General features: G+C 35.7%; 1 protein-coding gene across 1 annotated transcript in view; it reads left to right on the forward strand.

The window, feature by feature from the left end:
• ARHGAP15 (Rho GTPase activating protein 15) overlaps window positions 1-20663 on the forward strand; it is a gene marked incomplete at both ends in the record, with an annotated part of 604948 nt that overhangs the window by 40113 nt on the left and 544172 nt on the right. The window contains one exon of the mRNA XM_084254031.1: window positions 12654-12722. Coding sequence (XP_084110157.1) covers window positions 12654-12722 — 69 coding nt within the window. The remainder of the gene's footprint in view (window positions 1-12653; window positions 12723-20663) is intronic.

Here is a 20663-nt window from a genome sequence, read left to right on the forward strand (position 1 = left end):
TAGCAGTAACTAGCTGTGACTACAAGAAATTATATAATGCCTTAAATATAATACCACTGATGTATGCTATTATGACGGGGTCCAAGATGGTACCACTTCCAGGATATAATCTTTACCGCTTCATCCCCCAGAGGATCATCCAGGTTAACCCATGAAGTACAGTCATGTACTAGCATATCTTGTGACTTGGGGCAGAAGTGGAGTCCCTCTCCTACATTAGAGACCAGGAAGACTGCACAAAAAGGGATACAGGGGAGTTTCATGCTTCATTGAATATGAGGTGGGTGGAGAGAGATGCCTGAAAGCTATGGAGGTTGCAGTACAAACTGCATCACTGTCACTTAACCAGCCACTCAGTCAGCAGCCCGGAGGAAGAGACAGCTGAACAGTGCAGAGGCTCACACACTCTTGACTGAGTAAATATGTATATGGAAGAGCTAGGGTGCTTCTAGGAGTTATGCGTCTACAGTGGGGAAAAAAAAAGGAAAGTGCGCTGGATTATGCACCCTTCTCCCACTTCTCTGGACTCTCATTGACTTTGTGAGTTCACTGAGAATGTACAAAGGCAACAGACTTTTAGCTCTGGAATCCCAGAGAGGCAGGCTATTTTTTTTTAAAGATTTATTTATTTATTATTTATATAAGCACTGGGTACAGTCAGAAGCGCAGGAGGGTGGAGAATTCACCAGAGCCAGAGCAGGGAAAAGAACAGGCAGAAGGACTGAGGTACACTGCTGAGGGGAGCAGCAGGCGGCAGGAGAGGTCTGCGCGCCATGTGGGACCCTCCTCTGGTGGCCAGGGAGCAGCCAGGGATTGAAACTGTGCTGCAGAGGCTGCGGGCAGCTTCGCAACCCAGCACTCAACCACTGCACCACCGGGGAGGCCCCGAGGCAGGCTATTTTTGGTGACACAAATGTGAGCCAGATACCACCAAAGCACTTAAAAAAGTGACTTGAGCTCTATAGAACCCTTCCAAACTCCCTTATTTGGGGGCAAGAGATCTCTAGACATGCAGTAGTCCAGAAAGGAAAAACATCTAAAATCATATAAAACCATGACACAACTATCTGGAAAGGTAGTAGTTTCACTCTTGAAGTTACTACTACAGATCTAAAAAATAGCATAATCTATACCAAAATGGGCGGACAAAAAAACACAACCCATGGCAACTTGAGCTCTTAAGAAAATATATCACCACAAGGAGAGAACAAATCTCCAGAATCCAAACACAAAGTTATGAAAGATTTTTATCTACCTATCATATAGAGAGTTCAAAATTGCCTTCATAAAGAAATCCAAAGTGGAAAAAAAAATGCAGAAATATAAGTCAAAGTGATAAAAGAGAACTCTGAAAAACTAATCAGAGAGCTATAACGAAATACAGAAAAATAAATAAATGTTATGAGAAATAAAATTAATGAGCAGAAAATAAAAGTTGATGTTTTAAATAAGAAAATGATGGAGTTGCATGATGTAAAAACATCAAGAGAGGAGATAAAATTCTATAGAAATACCAGGAAGCAGAATAGACCAAATGGAGGATCAAATCAGCGATTTTGAAGACAATAACACAGAAAAGACCCAGAGAAGAAGATGAAAGAGAAACTGTAGAAGAAAGAAAAATAAAAAAGGCAAAAATTAGCATTTTGAGAACTGTCCAGCTCCATTAGGAAAGGCTAAATAAAGATGATGTGTATTAAATAAGAGGAAAAGAGAGAAGGAAAATGAGAACTTATTCAAGGAAATAATGAAGGGAAATGTCTCAAATCTGGGAGATGAAGCTAAAAGAAAACTTGGTTTTCTAAATACTGTGAGACCTACAGCAAGACATGTAGTCATGAGACTGCCAAGAGTTCCAGACAAAGAAAATATGGAAGAGACTTTAGGGAAAAGCAGGTAATCTCAAAAGGAACTTCAATCAAGCTTACATCACACTTGTCTGAGGAAACACTACAGGCAAGGAGAGGATGGAATGATGTATTCAAAGACACTTAAAGATAAAAAATTGCCAGCCCAAAATACTATATCCTGCAAGAGTTTCCTTTAGATATGAGGGAGAAATAAAGGACTTTCAAGAAAATAAAGGCAAATAGAAGTGGAAGGAGATTGCCAGTTATATAACAGATCACTTCTATAAGAAATGTTAAAAGATCCTCTCCTTTCTAATTTACAGAAGAAAATCCACAACAAACTGAACAAGGATATAGACAGAATTAGAAAAGTATTGAGAAAATGAGAGTAGCAAATCTTCATATATTAATAATCACCCTAAAGGGTGGTATACTCAACATTCAAAATGCAGAGTCACTTTTTGGATCAGAAAACAAAACCCAATTCCCTATTGTCTCCAGGAGACACATCAAGTTCCAGATAAACAAACTCAAAGTAAATAGTTAGGAAATAATCCTACAAACAAATGGGGTGCAAAATAAACACAGGCACAGTCATACATAGGTCAGATAATATAGACTTCCAGATAAGAAAGGGAGTAAAAGACAGAGATGGACATTACATAATGATTAATGTTATATCAGGAAGATATAACAATCATCAGTATAAATGTACCAAATAATGGAAAAACAAAACATGGAAGGCTACTGTAATAAATCTGAAATCACACATAGGCACCTAACAACAGTGATAGGAGACTTGAACATCCCTCTTTTACCAATGGAAAGATAAACAGAAAATCATAGGGACACAAAAGCCTTAAATGAGGAATTAGAGGATATGGACTTAATAGACATTTATAGATCACTGTCCCCCCAGCCCCTCCAAAAAAGTGAATACATGTTCTTCTCAAGTTCACACAGAATATTCTCCAGGATAGACTGTGTATTGGTTCACAAAAGAGGTGTCATAAATTCATGAATTAAAATCATATCATGTATCTTCTCCAATCACAGTGGTCATACTAGAAATCAACCATAAAAGGAAAGCCAGAAAAACCTATAATATGTGGAGACTAAGCAAAATGGTACTGAATAACAACTGGATTAGTGAAGAAATTAAAAAGCACCTGGAGACTGGGCCTCGCCTGGTGGCTCAGCGGTTGAGCGCTGGGCTGCAAAGCTGCCCACAGCCTCTGCAGCACTGGTTCAATCCCCAGTCGCCAGCGAGGGTCCCACATGGCGCGACAGACCTCGTCTGCCGTGCCTGCTGCTCCCCTCAGCAGTGTATTTCATCGTCTGCCTGTTCTGCTCCCCACTCTGGCTCTGTTGAATTCTCTCACCCTCCTGCACTTCTGACTATACCCAGTGCTTGTATAAATAAATAAATAAATAAATAAATAAATAAATCTTTAAAAAAAGAGTACCTGGAGACAAATTAAATTAAGGCACAACCTATCAGAAACTATTAATAAAAGCAGTGCTAAGAGGGAATATATAGCAAACAATGGTCCATGTAAAGAAACAAGAATGAGTTCAAAAAATAATTTAACCTTATACCTTAAATAACTAGAAAAAGAAGGGAAGAAGCCAAATGACAGTAGAAAGAAGGAAATAATAATAGAGTAGAAATAGATGAAATAGAAATAAAAAAGACAGCACAAATATACACACCCCTGTGCTTATTTCAGCTTTGTTTAAATAGCCAAGTTATGGAAACAATCTAAGTGCCCAAAGATACTTAGATTGATTAGTAGATTTAGAAGATATGATATATATATGTATATATGCACACACATATAGATATAGACATTCACATATGTATACACACATTTATGCATACACATATAATGGAACACTACTCAGCTGTAAAATCAGAGGAACTGTTGCCATTTACAAAACCATGGATTTTATTAAAGGGAATTGTGCTAAATAAAATATGTCAGAAAGAGAAAGATACCAGGATGGTTTTACTTATAAGTAGAATATGGAGAAACAAAGTTTTAGACAAAACTATACCTTAGAAATAACACTATAGAATGGAGGCTGCAAGATGAGGAGGAGTATGTAGAGAGTAAAGTATGGGGAGGCCCAATGTCTAGGACAGAGGATTATTGCTTTGGTGGTCACTGTGGAATGGTAACATGCATTTGAAGAGGTGTGATCCTACATCTCTGAATCGTATACAATGCTGTGAACCAATGTTATCTCAATAAAAATGTTAAATTAACAAAAATATACATAGTTTTATGAGTGGAATAAAATGTTTATTTTATCTCATAAGTATCTCATTAAAAAAACTGAGAAATTCATAGCAAATATAAACAGGTAAACTAAAACATATAGCAAATATAAACAAGGTAAACTAAAAAGTAAGGCAACATAAAACTACAGTTTCCATAAGACAAATCTAGAAAATTTCATTACCCAGGTATCTCTGTGGTTTTGATTCTGGTAGTTTTTATCTTAAGAGTATATTTAAAGGCTGAAATTGTGATGTATCCAAATTCCATATGAATAATACATCTCAGTCTGAGAAAATTCTTGGAGAGAGACATTCTACTGAAAGCATGCAAAAAGAAATGAAAGAACTAAAGGAAATGGAATTTAGTAATAAACAAGGAAATATATACACTAAATACACAGTAATGAGTTCCTTAATGATGGGAATACATTTGTGAGGTATTTTGTCATTATGCAAATAACATCGAGTATGCTTATCCAAACCTAGAGGGTATAGTCTACTACGCACCTAGGCTCCAAGTGGGACCATAGTCTTTTTCTTTTTTAAAGATTTTTAATTTTTTTATTTATACAAGAACTGGGGTACAGGCCAGAGGTCCAGGGGGTGAGAGGATTCACCAGAGACAGAGTGGGGAACAGAACAGTCAGACTGAATGAAATATACTGGGGAGCAGCAGGCGAGTCAGGAGAGGTCTGCTGTGCCATGTGTTTCACCTCCGTGGCCGGGGATCGAACTTGTGCTTCAGTGGCTATGGATCTAAGGATGCATCTTAACCCCTTTGGGTTAAGGTTGCATCTTAACCCCTTTGGCCACCAGGGAGTTTCCTGGGGACCACAGTCTTATATATGTCCTTTGATGACCAAATCTTTGTTAGGTTGTTCATAACAATGTTTAACTTTAAATTGCAAATTGTGAGGCAGATTGATTTTCTTCTTGGAGGAACACCTGTGATTGAAACTAAATAAATCAAGGGGAAATATTAAGGAGTTATAATCTCTCCCACGAGTACTTCCCTTTGGCTATATGGAAGATAGGAAACTATGGTTAAAGATGAAGTTAACTCAACTATATTTATGCAAGGTTTGAAAGTGAGCATGGGAGGTAACCCAAAAATTATTCAATGAACAAAAAATGTTAAGCTTCAGTATGTCATTTTACTATTCTCCTTTAATTTTCTGCAGGAGATAAAAGAAATAAGAATGCGTGTCTTTCTGACTGACAATATATAACCTAAAAAAGGCTTGGGGTAGAGCCAAAGACAAAAAGGGGACATTTGCTTATGAGGCCCACTATGGTAATTGAATGTCATTGTGGACAGAGGGAGAAGGAGAACACAAATATTAACACAAACATAATTGGGGTACATTAATAATAGTAAAACACAATAATTTGGTTTTTTCCTATAGTTTACATCATTATCTCCCATTAGGACAATGAAAGATACATTTAGCTAGAAGTTGAATAGTTATGAGACATTAATGTATTTTAGATGTATTTTCAAGCAGGTAAAACTAGAACATTAAATGCATGATAAGATTATATACTCATATCTTTATTTTCTTTTATTTCCCCCTCAAAAGCAGTTACTTACCATGTACACATGATTAAAAAATATGCAGCCATTACTTAAGTTCATGCTTATGATTTCTAAATAACAAATTGTGAGTACAGAATTCACTACATCTCTGTATTAAAAAAAAAGCTTCACTACTTTTCTTTAATATCTGTTTATAATAGATTTAAGAAAAGGAATGTGGCAAAACAATTGAACATTTCAACGTAAGAATTGGTATATACCAAAAAATCTGGAGAAAGCAAGAAGATAAAAACTAAAGTTAACTACAGATTTATTTCTGTTTTTCATCCAAGTATCCAGGGAGGTTGCTAATGGGAATATGCCTCAGAAAATGTACATGTCTGTGAAAATGTTGGAACAAACTAATGCTTTTATTCAAGTGATTTTATTTCAATTCTAGGCCACAAGATATAAACTTTCATCAAAAATGGTAATCTATTTAAAATCAGAGCTATGTGGAATGTTTCATGTTTATGTATAACTTTCATAGTAGACTCTCCTACACAAGGAAAATAATATGCCCAAATTCTGTTATTTTTACAGTTTATAATACATCAGTTTCATATTCTTTAAATAGATAAAAATGAAAACTGAATGGAAGAAAAAATAAAGACACTTTGAAAAAGCAACTTTTAAAATTCCTCTTTTTGAAGGAAAAGATAATCTGGAAAACTTAATGATATATGATCAAAGAACAAAGAGGAATTTTTAAGGAAATTAATGCATTGCACATCCTAAATCCTGTTGTTTTCCACTTTGCTTTTTACAATTAGACAGCTAAGGAACCTGGGGTCAGGCAAAGAAGGAATAGAACCAAGAAGAATGGAGGTGGTAATAAAGATAGGGAGATGCATAGATTTGATTTAAAAATCTATGAAACGTTAATATTGAATTTAAAAGAACTGAAGTCAGAAGGCATCTGTATTTCTAGTTTTTTTTCAATGATAGCTATAAATCATTCCTATTTATTAATGATTATGAATTAATTGGAAGGTGGAATTACTGAAAAAAATGAGATTTTTTTCCTCCTCAGAGGAAGGGTTGCCTTCATCTTGGGTATTTATTATACAAGCTCAGTTGCTTAAAATGCAGAATACTGTGATAGAGAAACCATTTAATCCATAAGCATGTCACTTAGAAAGAAACTGTTAAGTAAAATTCTTAGATAGGTTAGAGAAACTTGAATTGTCAAGGCCTGGTTTTGCTAAAATATTGGAAGTAAATTGAGAAGTACCAATTCATAAAATGCTCCAATAGGAATTACAAAAAAATGTTGAAATCATTTAAAATAATCAGGCTGTGAACACTTAAATATGTGGTGTATATATATATATATATATATATCCACTTATGTTTAGAGGGAGGATCTGTATACTATTTCAGTACATTTGGAAAGAAAACAGAAAGTAGACACATAAAAACCATATTTGAAATCTTCCTCAAAAGAAATGTTTGTGTAATTCACAAAGAATACAATGTATTAAAGATGTATCAAGTTACAGCTAATATTATTACTGTGGTTCAGATTTTCCAAAGGTAAAGATTAATTAATAATTCCTGCAAAAGTGAAAAAGATCTATGATCAAACAACAGAGCTCATCGTTGCCAGAATATGAACTTTATCCAGGAATAATTTGGTGAACAAGAAGTAGGTATTTGATATCAGGTATATTTAAAAGCTCTGAAATTCTTGACAAAAAAATTAGAATTATTCAAACTGAACTACTCTCTTTGCAATGCTAAGTTAAATATTTGATATGCCAAGTATATTTTGAATAAAGTATATTCTGAACATCTTCTCTTTGAATTTTCTGGTCTATGAGTGTACATAACATGAAATTTTTACTGAATAAAATTAATGATGTATAAGGGCATCTAATATTTTAAGTGGGATTATTTCTCAAGAAGAAATCTCATAATAATTAAAAATATTCAGATAATACTAATAAACTTAATAATTATGTGCATACTATAAGATTTTTTATGTCAATGTAATTCTGTTTATTATTTTTATTATGGATTTTTTTACATTGTTAATTTTTTGACAGTAAATAATTTACCCCCTCAGGTGTGATCACTCCCTCGGATAGTTCTCCCACCAATGAAGCACCCTAATCCATCACCATGGATCCTTGTGCTCTTTCTATTCCCCTGTTTTTATTTTCCCCTTCCCCTCCTGAATGCCTCAGACCTATGATCAAATTTCAAAATTTATTGTTGACCCTTTGTTTGGCTTCTCTATATTCCACATGTAAGTGACACCGTGCCAATATTTCTTTTTTTCCTTCTGATTTATCTTGCTTAGCACAATCCCTTCCAGTTCCATCCATGTTGCCTCAAATGTCATGAGTTTATCTTTTTTGAATGCTGAGGTATTCATTTGTGTATATAGACCACTTCCTGATCCATTCATCTGTTTGGGGGCATTGAGGTTGTTTCCATAACTTGGCTGTTGTAAATAGTGCTGCATTAAACATAGGAGTGCAGATTTCCTTTTGAATTAGTGTTTTTATGTTCTTTGGGCAGATTCCTAGGAGTGGAATAGTTGGGTCATATGGCAAATCCATTGTTTTAAGGAATCTCCACCCAGCTTTCCTTAGTGGCAGGATCAGCTACAGTCCCTGCAGTTGTGTAAGAGAGTTTCTTTTTTTTTTTATTGTTTCTGGTTTTTTTTTTTTTGTTTGTTTGTTTTGTTTTTAATATGGCCCATTCTCATAGATGTGAGGTGGTATCTCATTGTGGTTTTGATTTGCATTTCCCTGATAAGGTGTCATGAACTTTTTTCATATACCTGTCTTTGGAGAAGTGTCTATTTAGCTTTTTTGCCCATTTTTCATTGGGTTGTTTGTTTTCTTTTTGTTAAGTTGTGTGAGTTCTTTATAGATCTTCATTTTCAGTCTCTTATCAGATGTATGGTGTGGTAATATATTCTCCCATTCACTAGGGTGTCTCTTCATTTTGGTTACTGTCCCTTTTGCTATACAAAAGCTTTTTGGTTTGATATAATTCCAATTGTTTATATTCTCCTTTGTGTTCTATGCTTCTGGAGATGAATTCTCAAAGTATTCATTCTGAAATTTATGTCATGTAATGTTTTACCTGTTTTCATCTATATATTTTGTGGTTTCAGGTATAACATCCAAGTCTTTTATCCACTTTGAGTTAATTTTTGTATATGGTGTGAGATAATAGTCTAATTTCATTCTTGAGTATGTGGCAGTCCTGTTTTCCCACAGTATTTGTTGAAGATACTGTCCTTGATCCAGTGTATATTCTCTGCACCTTTTTCATAGAATTGTTGACCATATATGTGTGGTTTAATTTCTGGACTTCCAATTCTGTTACATTGGTCTGTGTTTCTGTTTAATGGCTTAGAATGGTCTTTTTTCCCTTGAAACATTTTGATTAACCTCAAATTTTCTTTATGATTTCAATTAAGTATATCACACAAAAGTGACTCTTTTGAAATATCCTGACTTTCCTTGATATCCATACAAAACAATTGAACAATTTTGGATCTAGGATTTCCTAAATCATAAGTCTCAGTCAGCATATTCTGATTTGGGGTGAAAACATATTTCTGTGCCTAATACTTTACTGAGAAGAACATTAAAAGTAAAAGACAAGTGATGAATGTTCCCTTTTCCTATATTTTTATAACTCAGTTGGAAATGATAAATTGACTAGCTTATTGATTTTAGAAATGATCAGCAATATTACTTTTCCTAAGGAATATTAAGATTCATAACAGATATGAAGCTTGATTTCTCTCTTCCTGTGTAAACATATATACATTTGCAAGTTTGACTTCAAATTTCTACCTTGAAAACATCGCCTTACGTAGACAAGGGATCTAAACTGTAATTTTCCAAGAATTAGTTACTGCCTTATTGCATATAATTTATTTGGATAGAGAAGCAATGAGTGCATTATTGGCTGACTTAGAGCTGGGTTAAAATGCCCTATCTGCCTTTTTCTGACTGTCAATTTTCAAAATTACATAATCTATGTCTGTGTTTCTACATTTATATAAAGGGGGTAACTGCTAACCTCTAAGGTGTGGGTAAGGATTAAATGTTTATATATGTAAAACTCTTGCAACAGTGCCTGGCAAATAGTGTTAATTGCTAGTAAGTGTTAGATAGTATTATTATTATATCACTTCTCTATTTGAATTCTTGTTTATATCATGAAGCCAATTCCTATTTCTATTTCAATTTCTTCCCATTAAAATTTGTTTCCTAAACTTTAGTCATCCACATACTACATTTGTGGGGTTTTCCATATTTGATACAACATATTACTATTTAATTATATTATTTATACTTAGGTTAACTTATCACTACTTAACAGTGAGATTTTCTACAGAAATTTTCTGTGTTCTCTGCAAGTATAAAATTGATCCAACAACAACAAAAATATCCTAAATAAAATGAAGTGGGTTTTCCTGGTCTATAACTGGCTTTTCTCCTCTTGGTATTTTAAGGTCCAAATTCTTCCACTTTTCACCTCCATCCTCCTGTAGAGCTCCCTCCACGTGTACTCCCAGGAATGTAGGGGGGGACAATGGAGTGTGGAGGAGAAGCACCAACGGGATGCATAACAGCTTTGGTCAGGGAGCTGTTCTCCTTGCTTCTGCTCACATTCCATTGGTTTAAATGAATCACATGGTCTCTCCTAACTGCATGGAAGCCTGAGAAAAGTTCTGTAGATGTGTGTCAAGGGAGAGAGAACAGAATTTTGGTGATCAACCATACGTCTCTGCCATAGTCCTCCCTCCCCTATACATACTAGTTTTATACTTGTCATGTAGTGGTTAGAAAAATATCCATCCCATCCCCAAAGGAGGCCTTCAAAGTTTCATTCAGTGACTCTATGAAGCTCCAATTCTGGAGGATCTGGTGAAATATAGCTGCCTGATTAGACTCAGTTTCTTTACAGGGGAGTTATATGTTTACAATTTGAAATACACGCTATCTGCCATCACGTGAAATAGGTCATGCTAGAGCAAGGACTTAATAACTGGAAAAATGAACAAACCACAGACCCTCTTGTAATGGAAAGAATGGTAAACAGTCAGTCATCACTGGAATAAAGTTGCCATTAAATCCTGCTGGATAATTCCTGTAAGAGCTCTGCCCTGACAGTGGAGAGACAGTTTCTCGCTTTTTTGCTCCTTCGTCCTGGGAGAATTTCCCATGTTCATTGTTCTTCGGGACTTCTGTTTCTACTTCTGGCAGGCTCTCCTTTCTGCTTTATCCTCCATAAGCCACATCTGAAGTGGACATTGAGGGAATGTCCTCCTTGGAGGGTATACTGCATTTATAATTCAGTTTTTATGGTGCAAATATGGAGATCAAGGGTCATATGGAATCATCAAATTTTTAGCACATCATTCTGGTTTTCTCTGGTAATTCAATTTCCTCAAATTTAGGAGACACTGATCCTAATTCCTTTAGTCAGTTACATGCGTCAGTAATCAGAGCCAAAGGCACCCAAAGTTCTTTACTAGACATAGTACTAAGACCTATTTTGTTTAATTGTTCACCTCTCTCTCTCTCTCTCTTACTCTCTCTCTCTCTCTCTCTCTCTCTCTCTCTCTGTCTCTCTCCCCCTTTCCTGATCATCCCTCCCCATCTCTCTGGGTCCTTCATATAAAATACTGGAAAAATCTCAATTTAATGAAATAGCATTATTTATGAGCTTCAATTTATCAAATAATGTGAAATTTAATTATTAGTTCCTTTTTTATTTTATTATAGCATTTGTCAATAATGCTTCTTTAGAAGAAAGAATAATGAGACATTTAAAGAAATTTGTTCTAAAATCACTTGTCATATGATTATTGTATATTTAAATACTTACGAATAATAGAAGACATGAAAATCAATAAAAGTTACTTTGAAAAAGTTGAACTCAAGTTATAGCATATACATTTGTGTTTCAATATTAAATATTTTGTTCCAGTCACTATTATAATATTGCAAATCACCTTAAGTACAGATAATTAAACAAGTATTCTTTTATGCATATATAATCTGGAAAAAATTTCAGACAAAGTCAAGTGGGAACAGCTTGTCTCTACTGCAAAATGTTTGAGACCTCTGGTGGCAGGACCGTGATGTACTCAATAATTGGGAGAGGGTGTGATTAGTAGATATTTTAATTCTTTTTTTAATCATTCTTTTTTTAAAGATTTATTTATTTATGCATGCAAGAACTGGAGTACAGGCCAGAGGGGTGCGGGGTGAGAGGATGCACCAGAGACAGAGTAGGGAGCAGAACTAGCAGACTGATTGAAATACACTGCTGAGAGGAGCAGTGGGCAAGCAAAGAGAGGTCTGCTATGCCATATGGATATCTCCCTGGCTGGCCGGGTACCACATTCATGCTGCAGAGGCTGCAGATAGCTTCAGTGCTATGCTCAACACTTTGTGCTACCACGGAGGCCCAATATTTTGATTCTTAAGATTGGTGGTTAATACTGTTTGTCTGCTGACAGCTCAGCTAGTCTGTCTGAAAGAAAACCTATGAAGCTTCTCACTGTGGTTATTTTGAGTGTGTTGACTTGGACTTAATCACAACATGGTGAGCATTTTACAAATGTGAGGATTCTAAAAGAACAAGGGAGATGTACTAATGCTCTGATTCTCTTAAGTCAAATGGTGTCCCTTCTGCCATACATTTTGGTGGAAGCAAGTATAAGGATATGCCCAGGTTCAAAATGGAAGTACATAGACCCTACCACTTAAATGGAGGGGTGCCAAGACTAAACAATAAGAGGACTATATGAATTATGAGATATTTGTTGAAGTCTGCTAAGTTTGAAAATACATTTTATTCAAATTCATCCAGGTCCAAAACAATTCTTTCTGATTTTATTTCTGCCTATTCACCTTCTTGAATGATTCTTAATATGGTTATTTTATTTTTATTTTTTCAGATATCTCGGCATAGAAGGAATCATTCACAGCATGTTCTGAAAGATATCATCACTCCACTGGAACAATTGGTAAGTGATCATTTCATTCCAGTACTATACTATAAAGTAAATTCTCCCAAAACTCAACAAACTAGAAAAGAACACATTAAATGATATTATGTTTCTGTAGGTCAGGCAGTCAAACATAATCCAACAGAGTCCTCTAACTCAGAGTCTACCATTGCAATCAAGGTTTAAGCCAGAATTGGGGTCATATATGAAAGCTTGACTGAGAAGGATCTGCATGTTTGTTGGGTTCAGTTCCTGTTTCCTGACACTGTTCCTAGCTCCTTTCCACATGGGCTACTCCAACACAAATGCTTGCTCCTCAAAAGCATGCAAGTTGAGAAGGTTAAAGAGTCTCCTGTAAGACAGAAGTTGAAATCACTTGCAACATAATCTTAGAAGTGATATCCTTTCAAATTTGCCATGGTCTCTTAGTCAGAGGAAGTTAAACTGAAGAAGGGATTAAATAAGGCCATACTAAGAGGAAGTAGGAATCACTGGGAGCCTATTGCAAATGTTGACAATGAAAAGCCAGCCCCTTATCAATAGATTCTAAATTCATATGACCATAGGGAGGTTTTTCCCTCCATTTTTATTTATGGTTCTAATGACTAGGAAGAATACCTAAAACATTGTAAATAACGTGAATGAAGAAAATGGTAGAGATTTCTTAAAAACACTGATATATGATAATACTTTTTTCTGCTGATGACCCTCTTTTGGCAAATATAACCAGTTTTCTCCTGCTTCTCCCTCCTGCTGTATTTCACATTGGTAAATATGTTTTCAATCACATTCCTTACAGGATAAAGCACAGGGATGACTTTATTCCTATTTGTTTCCTACTACTTTATGTCTATTTTCTTTGGGCTTTCTTATCCTCAACACAAAGATTGTTTCTTTTCTTGATTCAGTTCTCTCATTTTCTTTTGCTTCTTGTGTTCTAGATCACCAGTCCAGCTATTATTGACTGACTCTGCTTTGCTTTACAACACAAATGTCTTTAAAATATTGTCTACTTTTACTGTCCCTAGTTTCTCCCCCTCCTTTATCTCTTTTTTTTAAAGATTTATTTATTTATTCATTTATAAAGCACTGGGTACAGTCAGAAGTGCGGGAGGGTGAGAGAATTCACCAGAGCTAGAGCGGGGAAGAGCAGGGAGCAGAGCAGGCAGAAGGACTGAAATACACTGCTGAGGGGAGCAGCGGGCGGCAGGAGAGGTCTGCTCGCCATGTGGGACCCTCCTCCCGTAGCCGGGGAGCAGCCGGGGATCGAACCAGCGCTGCAGAGGCTGCGGGCACCTTCGCAACCCAGCGCTCAACCGCTGCGCCACCAGGGAGGCCCTCTCCTTTATCTCTTGAACTAGTTCCATTTAGTCTTTTATCCCAGCCACTCACCTACTATCAAAGTCAGTAGTTGCTGGGGCCTCCCTGGTGGGGCAGGGGGTTAAGACATAGCATTATGAAGCTATCTGCAGCCACTGCAGCATGAGTTCAATCCCCGACCAGATTGGTGACCCACATGGATAGCAGACCTCTCCTGTCTCGCCTGCTGCTCCCCTCAGCAGTGTATTTCAGTGGATCTGTCTGTTCTGCTCCCCACTCTGTCTCTGGTGAATCCTCTCACCCCCCACCCCTGCAATTCTAGACTGCATCCCAGCTCTTGTATGCATAAATAAATAAATATTTTTTAAAAAGTCAGTAATTGCTTTCATATTGCTAAGTACAGTGGTAAAATCTTAATTAGCTCCTTAAATAATTTGAGAATTGAACCCAACTTATAACTTCTTTTTGAAACCTTTTGCTCAAATGCTATCAGTAAACACCTTTCCATTTAATTAAATTGTCACCCCTTTCTGTCTCTTTTGGTGGTTTATCCTCATGTTAGAGCTCAGTTCTTACCTTTTCTTTTTTCTCTCTGTCGTTATTCCTTAGTGCATCTTATTTAGTGTTATGATATTATAGACCATGTTATACTAATTCCTTCTAGATTTCTTTTTTTTTTTTTTAAGATTTTATTTATTTATTTATACAAGCACTGGGCACAGTCAGAAGCGCGGGAGGGTGAGAGAATTCACCAGAGCCAAAGTGAGGAGCAGAACAGGCAGACGATGAAATACACTGCTGAGGGGAGCAGCAGGCTCGGCAGGAGAGGTCTGTTTCACCATGTGGGACCCTCGCCGGCGACCCAGGATCGAACCAGTGCTGCAGATGCTACGGGCAGCTTGGCAGCCTAACACTTAACTGCTTTGCCACCAGGGGAGCCCCTCCTTCTAGATTTCTATCTCTAGTATAAGCAAATGTTCAAAATTTGTAGTCTTGTATATTGTGACACCGTCCTAATATATTTCCAACATACATCTCAAGCTTAATACATCCTAAACTGATCCTGGATTTTCACCCTGACCTACTTTCCCCACTCTTTTCCATTAAACAAGATGCCAACACCATTCTTTCAGGTGCTTCAACAAAAATTCTCGAAGTCATTTTTTGCTCCTTTGTTCCTTTCATAAGATAAACTGAAAAGTCAAACCTTGTTTGCGTTATCTTCAAAATACATCCAGAATCAGTTCTCCTCTCACTAATTTTGTATCATGTCATTCCATGGCTCAAATTCCTCACTGACTTCCTCTGTCTCTCACATTAAACACTGAAAATGTCCAAGATTCAACACATCCTGGAGGACCAAGTCACTGTTCTGGCCTCACTTCTCCTCTTCTGACTCACTCTGCTTCACCCAGCTGGCCTTATGCTCCACAGGGTCATCTTCCTTCTCTTTCCTCTGCCAGGTACAAAATAATTCATGTGATGCCCAGAAATTCATTTGATGAATCTCTGTTTAAATATCATCTTTTAGGGCCTCCCCAGTGGCACAGCAGTTGAACGCTGGGTTGCGAAGCTGCCCGCAGCCTCTGCAGCACCGGTTCGATCCCCGGCTGCTCCCCGGCCACCGGAGGAGGGTCCCACATGGCGCGCAGACCTCTCCTGCCGCCTGCTGCTCCCCTCAGCAGTGTACTTCGGTCCTTCTGCCTGCTCTGCTCCCCGCTCTGGCTCTGGTGAATTCTCTAACCCTCCCGCGCTTCTCACTGTACCCAGTGCATGTATAAACAAAACAAACAAACAAACAAACAAATAAATAAAACATGCCTCTATAAAAAAAATAAAATAAATAAATATCATCTTTTAAAGGTGTCTTTATTAATCTCCCTTAAAAACAAACCACAAGATCCACCACTTTCAAATATATTCCTCTCTTTCCCCATTTTAATTATCTCCAGATAGCTTACTGCTCTACGACATACCATATGATTTATTTCCATTTGCTTATCATTTCATTAAAATGATGTGTGAGTACAGGGGTATTATCTCTGATGTTCATAACTCTATTCTGTGATTATAACAATTATTTGTACATGGTAAGAACTCAGTAAGTACTTGTTAAATGAATGTACAAATCAAAGAGTTAATGACTTTTGTTCTTACTTCTGAGTTTATAATACACAGATCTAAACTTGCATGCTTTCACGCTTTATTTCATTCTGTATCTTTAAGTTCTAGATAGTCATTTGTTCTAGTACGTCATGTTGTTATCTCAGAAGTGAAATCTCCCAATTTAAATCCACCATCACCATCTTTCTAAACTGATTCTCTTTTCCATTGGATTTATTATTAGCAAATGTATATCCAAGCTCAGATCATTTTCTGAACTTTCCCCCACAACTCTTATTTATGAATTACTCCATTATGATGAGTACTGCAAAAATAATTACGTTTTCCCAAACAATAAATTTTGATTAATTTTTAACTATCCTTTACCATTTATATCAAGGCCTGGATCTTTTTCCAGAACATATAAAGTTTTCTTCACATTGCACTAATTTAGCCTTATGCATGCTAGATATACATTCCTTTTTTTTTTTTTTCAACAAATCTGTCATTTTGTTTGCTTTCATCTCTCCAATGCTCCTTGTTACTTCCAGAGTCACCCATAGGTTCTTGCTTTAGTTTCTTTTGGTACTATCTACTACTCCCTTGATACCACACATAAATAATGTATATTAAAAAACTTTAAAGAATAATACAAGTCTTTTAAGCTCATGTTATTCATTATTATTTTTGCCATATAAATCCTGAAGCTATTTTTTTCAACAATTTGTGCTATAGAAATCTTATTTACTTTATCTCTCATATTCAGAACTTCCCTGAACATTTTCCAGGAATTATGAGAGATTTTGGCTTTAGAAATAATTGGCAAATGTATCTCATTAGATCCACCCCCTTTGGAGGAAAATGCTTCTCATTCCAAATAGAATCTGTCATTGTGGGTACTCCAATAGATGATATCACCATTGTTAGGCATGCTTTACATCTCAATGTTCCCTTTAATAAGGTAGATTGTAATCAATGTAGTTAAACAGACAAATAATGGATTTATTTTGAATTTTGGCAAAAATATACCCCTAATTGGACACTATAATCTCATGGTGGAAACTACCCAGTACATTGACAGGTGACACCATTTATGTCACACGGCATGTAAATCCACAGGGCAAGAGAACTAAATCATTTTCTGAGAATCTGTGTGATTGCTTAACAAGTGCTGTAATGCAGTGAAAATTTTAGAATTGAAGTGTTAAATATACTAATATGCATTTGTTTCCTGCTCTTGTATATTCCAATTTATAGTTGTTTATGAGACCTAATTGTTTTCAGGGCACTTTCCCTTTTTCTCCTAAAGAAACATTCAAGAACAGCCCTGTTTATAACATGTTAATCTTGATCTTCTTTATTTTTTTATCAAAAGAGTATGAGACATGTCTATGGATAACCCTGCAGGAGTCAAAAGCCTGTGGCAGGTTTTAGAGAATCATCTGCTACCTCCTGAGCTCAGAGGATTTGGAGGACAGAACTCAGGAAGTTGCCATGGCTTGGAGGCAAAGCAGGCTTTTGCAGATAAACCTTAAGTCACAGATTCTACCTTTTGGAGCCAGATATCATTTTGTGGATTAATTAATACTTGTGAGGGCTTTGAGGATGAAAGGCATTGTGAGCCTTTCACAATGTTTTCTTATTTTAAAACAAAGAGCAACCACTTTGGGGGAATAATTCTATTGATCAGGTTGTACTTTCCTTAAATTACAAAACAAATCCAAAAGCCTTTTAGTCTTTCAAAATTCTACTTTGCTATGATAAAATTAGGTTTTCTGAAATAACTTCCTCCCAGAACTTCAAGTTGGTGGTATGTTAATATTAAGTTACATGATTTAATATATATAATAGAAACCACCTCCAATTCTTCATTGTTTTATGTGTCCTTCCTTTCTTTAAATAGGATTGCATTTATGATTTCCAGTATTTGTTGAGGCCATCCTTGTGATGGGTGCAGTGGTGGGTTTGTGGTATGCAATGATAGGCTAAGTATTCATACACTTTTCTTAAGGAGGAGTTTCCAGCTTCCAGTCTGAGGGTAAAGGGATGTACTAAGCAAGCATCAAAAGGCAACATTCTGTGTGCAAATTACAAAACATGCTCTGACAGCAGAAAAACAATTTCTATGAGAGAGGGAGTGCTGAACTTAAAATAGCCCTAAAAACCTGCTTTGATAGAGGCATTTAAACTGAGATTTGCTGGATGAATAGTTTGCCAAGGAAAGAACTGAAAGAGAATAGTAAACAGAAAGAACAGCAAATGTAAGGGTATGAAGATCAGAACAAAGTTGTTACATTCAAACACCGCTACAGTAGGCAAATGACTCAAGGGGAATGGGAGAGAGAGGAGGTGCTCATATTTTGAAGGGCCTTGGAGTGATGGTGAGAAGTTGAGAAAGCATTAAAACACAGAAACAGGTTATAATAAATTCTCCCATCCACCCCACATTTGAAATTCATTTAACTCTAGAGTAGAAAAAAGGGACACACTCAACAAGAAAGATCTATTAACATTGAGCAATCCTTTCTTCCCTACTGCCTAGACTAAAATTAAGTTATAATAAAACAATTGAATTATGCTAATAAGCTGTCCAGACAGTAACCAAGAAAACGTTTCTCACTGAATTCCAAGACAGGCAAAAAAAAAAAAAAAGGAGCAACAAATTTAAATCATGGAAACAAAGAAATAGAATTCAGAGTAGAAGAGAGAAACTGAGAATAAGGAAAGGTGAGATGCAGGAAACACCTCCAGAAAGACTAAAGAAAGCTCTTCAGACACAAGGACATGCCTTGTCCATCCATTTTCTAAAACAGAACCTGGAATATTTGTTTGTGGCCAAATGAAACACACTGGAAACAAGACGAGAGGCTATGGAGATTCTTCAAAATCAAATAATAACTTTTTTCAAGATTACATTTTGACAAGTTACAGCTAAATAACTCAGAAATATGTGCGAATTTTTCCAGACTCAATGGAGAATTGTAGAAGCATTCTTAGTTACTCCTATCATGTATTACGCACAATCATTATTCTTTGCTTTTCTTCTGCTTTCCATTTTTCTTATAATCATTGTACCCCACTTGACAATATTGCTTTATCATTTTTTAAAAGCAAGCATATTAAAAGTATTTACTTATGCAAAAACATTTCTCTGAAAGCATCATATTTCATTCATGAGCTATATGTAATATAATTCTAATATTATGAATTTAAAACTTAAAAAAATACTTGATATGATTTTGAGATAAAGTAAATTTTTAACCTAGGGATTTTTTTTCCCCTCTCCTTTTATTTCTGTTCTTAATGGACTGAGTCCACTGCAAGCTTCACTCATATTAAGCAGATCTGCAATAGGAGGGAAGGCAGAGCAAGTATAGAAATAATTGGAGACTGAGAGAAAAAATATAGGCAAAGAAGAATGTCCCAAAGAAGATAATGTGCAGAGAGAGATAGGTCAATTAGCTTGACTATTAATAATTGTTTATAAATCAAAATATGTACAACATATATATAATTATTTTATTAAAAATAAATATTTAAAATAAAATAATAGTTAAAAATAAAAATAATATTTAAAATTAAAAAATAATATTTAAAAAATAAATCCATTTGAAAGAAGAAAGACACATATCTCTTTGCGTGGGTAATAGAGAAGTAAAAAAAAGAGATTAACATAAAGAAGATATTGAAGAAGGAAAATAAAACATATATATATATACTGTGGTAGAATGATATAGTTGGATGTGCCTTCATTCTGTGATTTATAATGTAAATTACTGAGATAATCAGATTACCATCAAAGAACTGTGATCTATTTAAAATTCAAAAAAGTATTGCTGGATCATATGGAAGCTCCATCTTTAGCAGATTGAGGACTCTCCACACAGCTCTTCATTGTGCTTGGACCAGTTTTCACTTCCCACCAGTAGTGCAGGAGAGTTCCTTTTTCTCCACATCCTCACCAACATTTGTTGTTGCTAGTTTTTTAATATGTGTCATTCTCTCTCGTGTAAGATGGTCTCTCATTATAATTATGATTTGCATTTCCCTGATTACAAGTGATATTGAATGGTCTCACTCATAGCAGGAATTTAGAAAACCTAAATAAGGGGCCAGGAAAAATACTAATTATAATAAAGTAAAAATCAAAATCAACAAGCAACTATAAACCAGAGACACACTATGTGCGGGGGGGGGGGTAGTAGTGTCAAAACAAGGGGGATGGGAATTGTATGAGGGATATAACCGAGATGAAAATGCATACATTGTGCAAAAATGAAAAACGATGTAAAAAGTATATAAAATAAAATAAAGTTTAAAAAAGTAGCAAAGCAAGTGCTTCACTGTTAAATAGTAAAATAATTGACTGTTAGATCCACTTGAAAATTATAGTGGCATGGGTTTGTGTTTATAGAGCGATGATGCAAAGTTATCCTAGGAGAAAGTCAATCAGAGAGTTTTACAAGGTGGACTGCTTTGGAAGGCTCACTCCATTCAGAACTAGAGCCTCTTTTGCTATGTGGATAAAGAAAAATT

This window comes from Talpa europaea (genome assembly GCF_964194135.1).
Source record: "Talpa europaea genome assembly, chromosome: 1".
Lineage (NCBI taxonomy): Eukaryota > Metazoa > Chordata > Mammalia > Eulipotyphla > Talpidae > Talpa > Talpa europaea.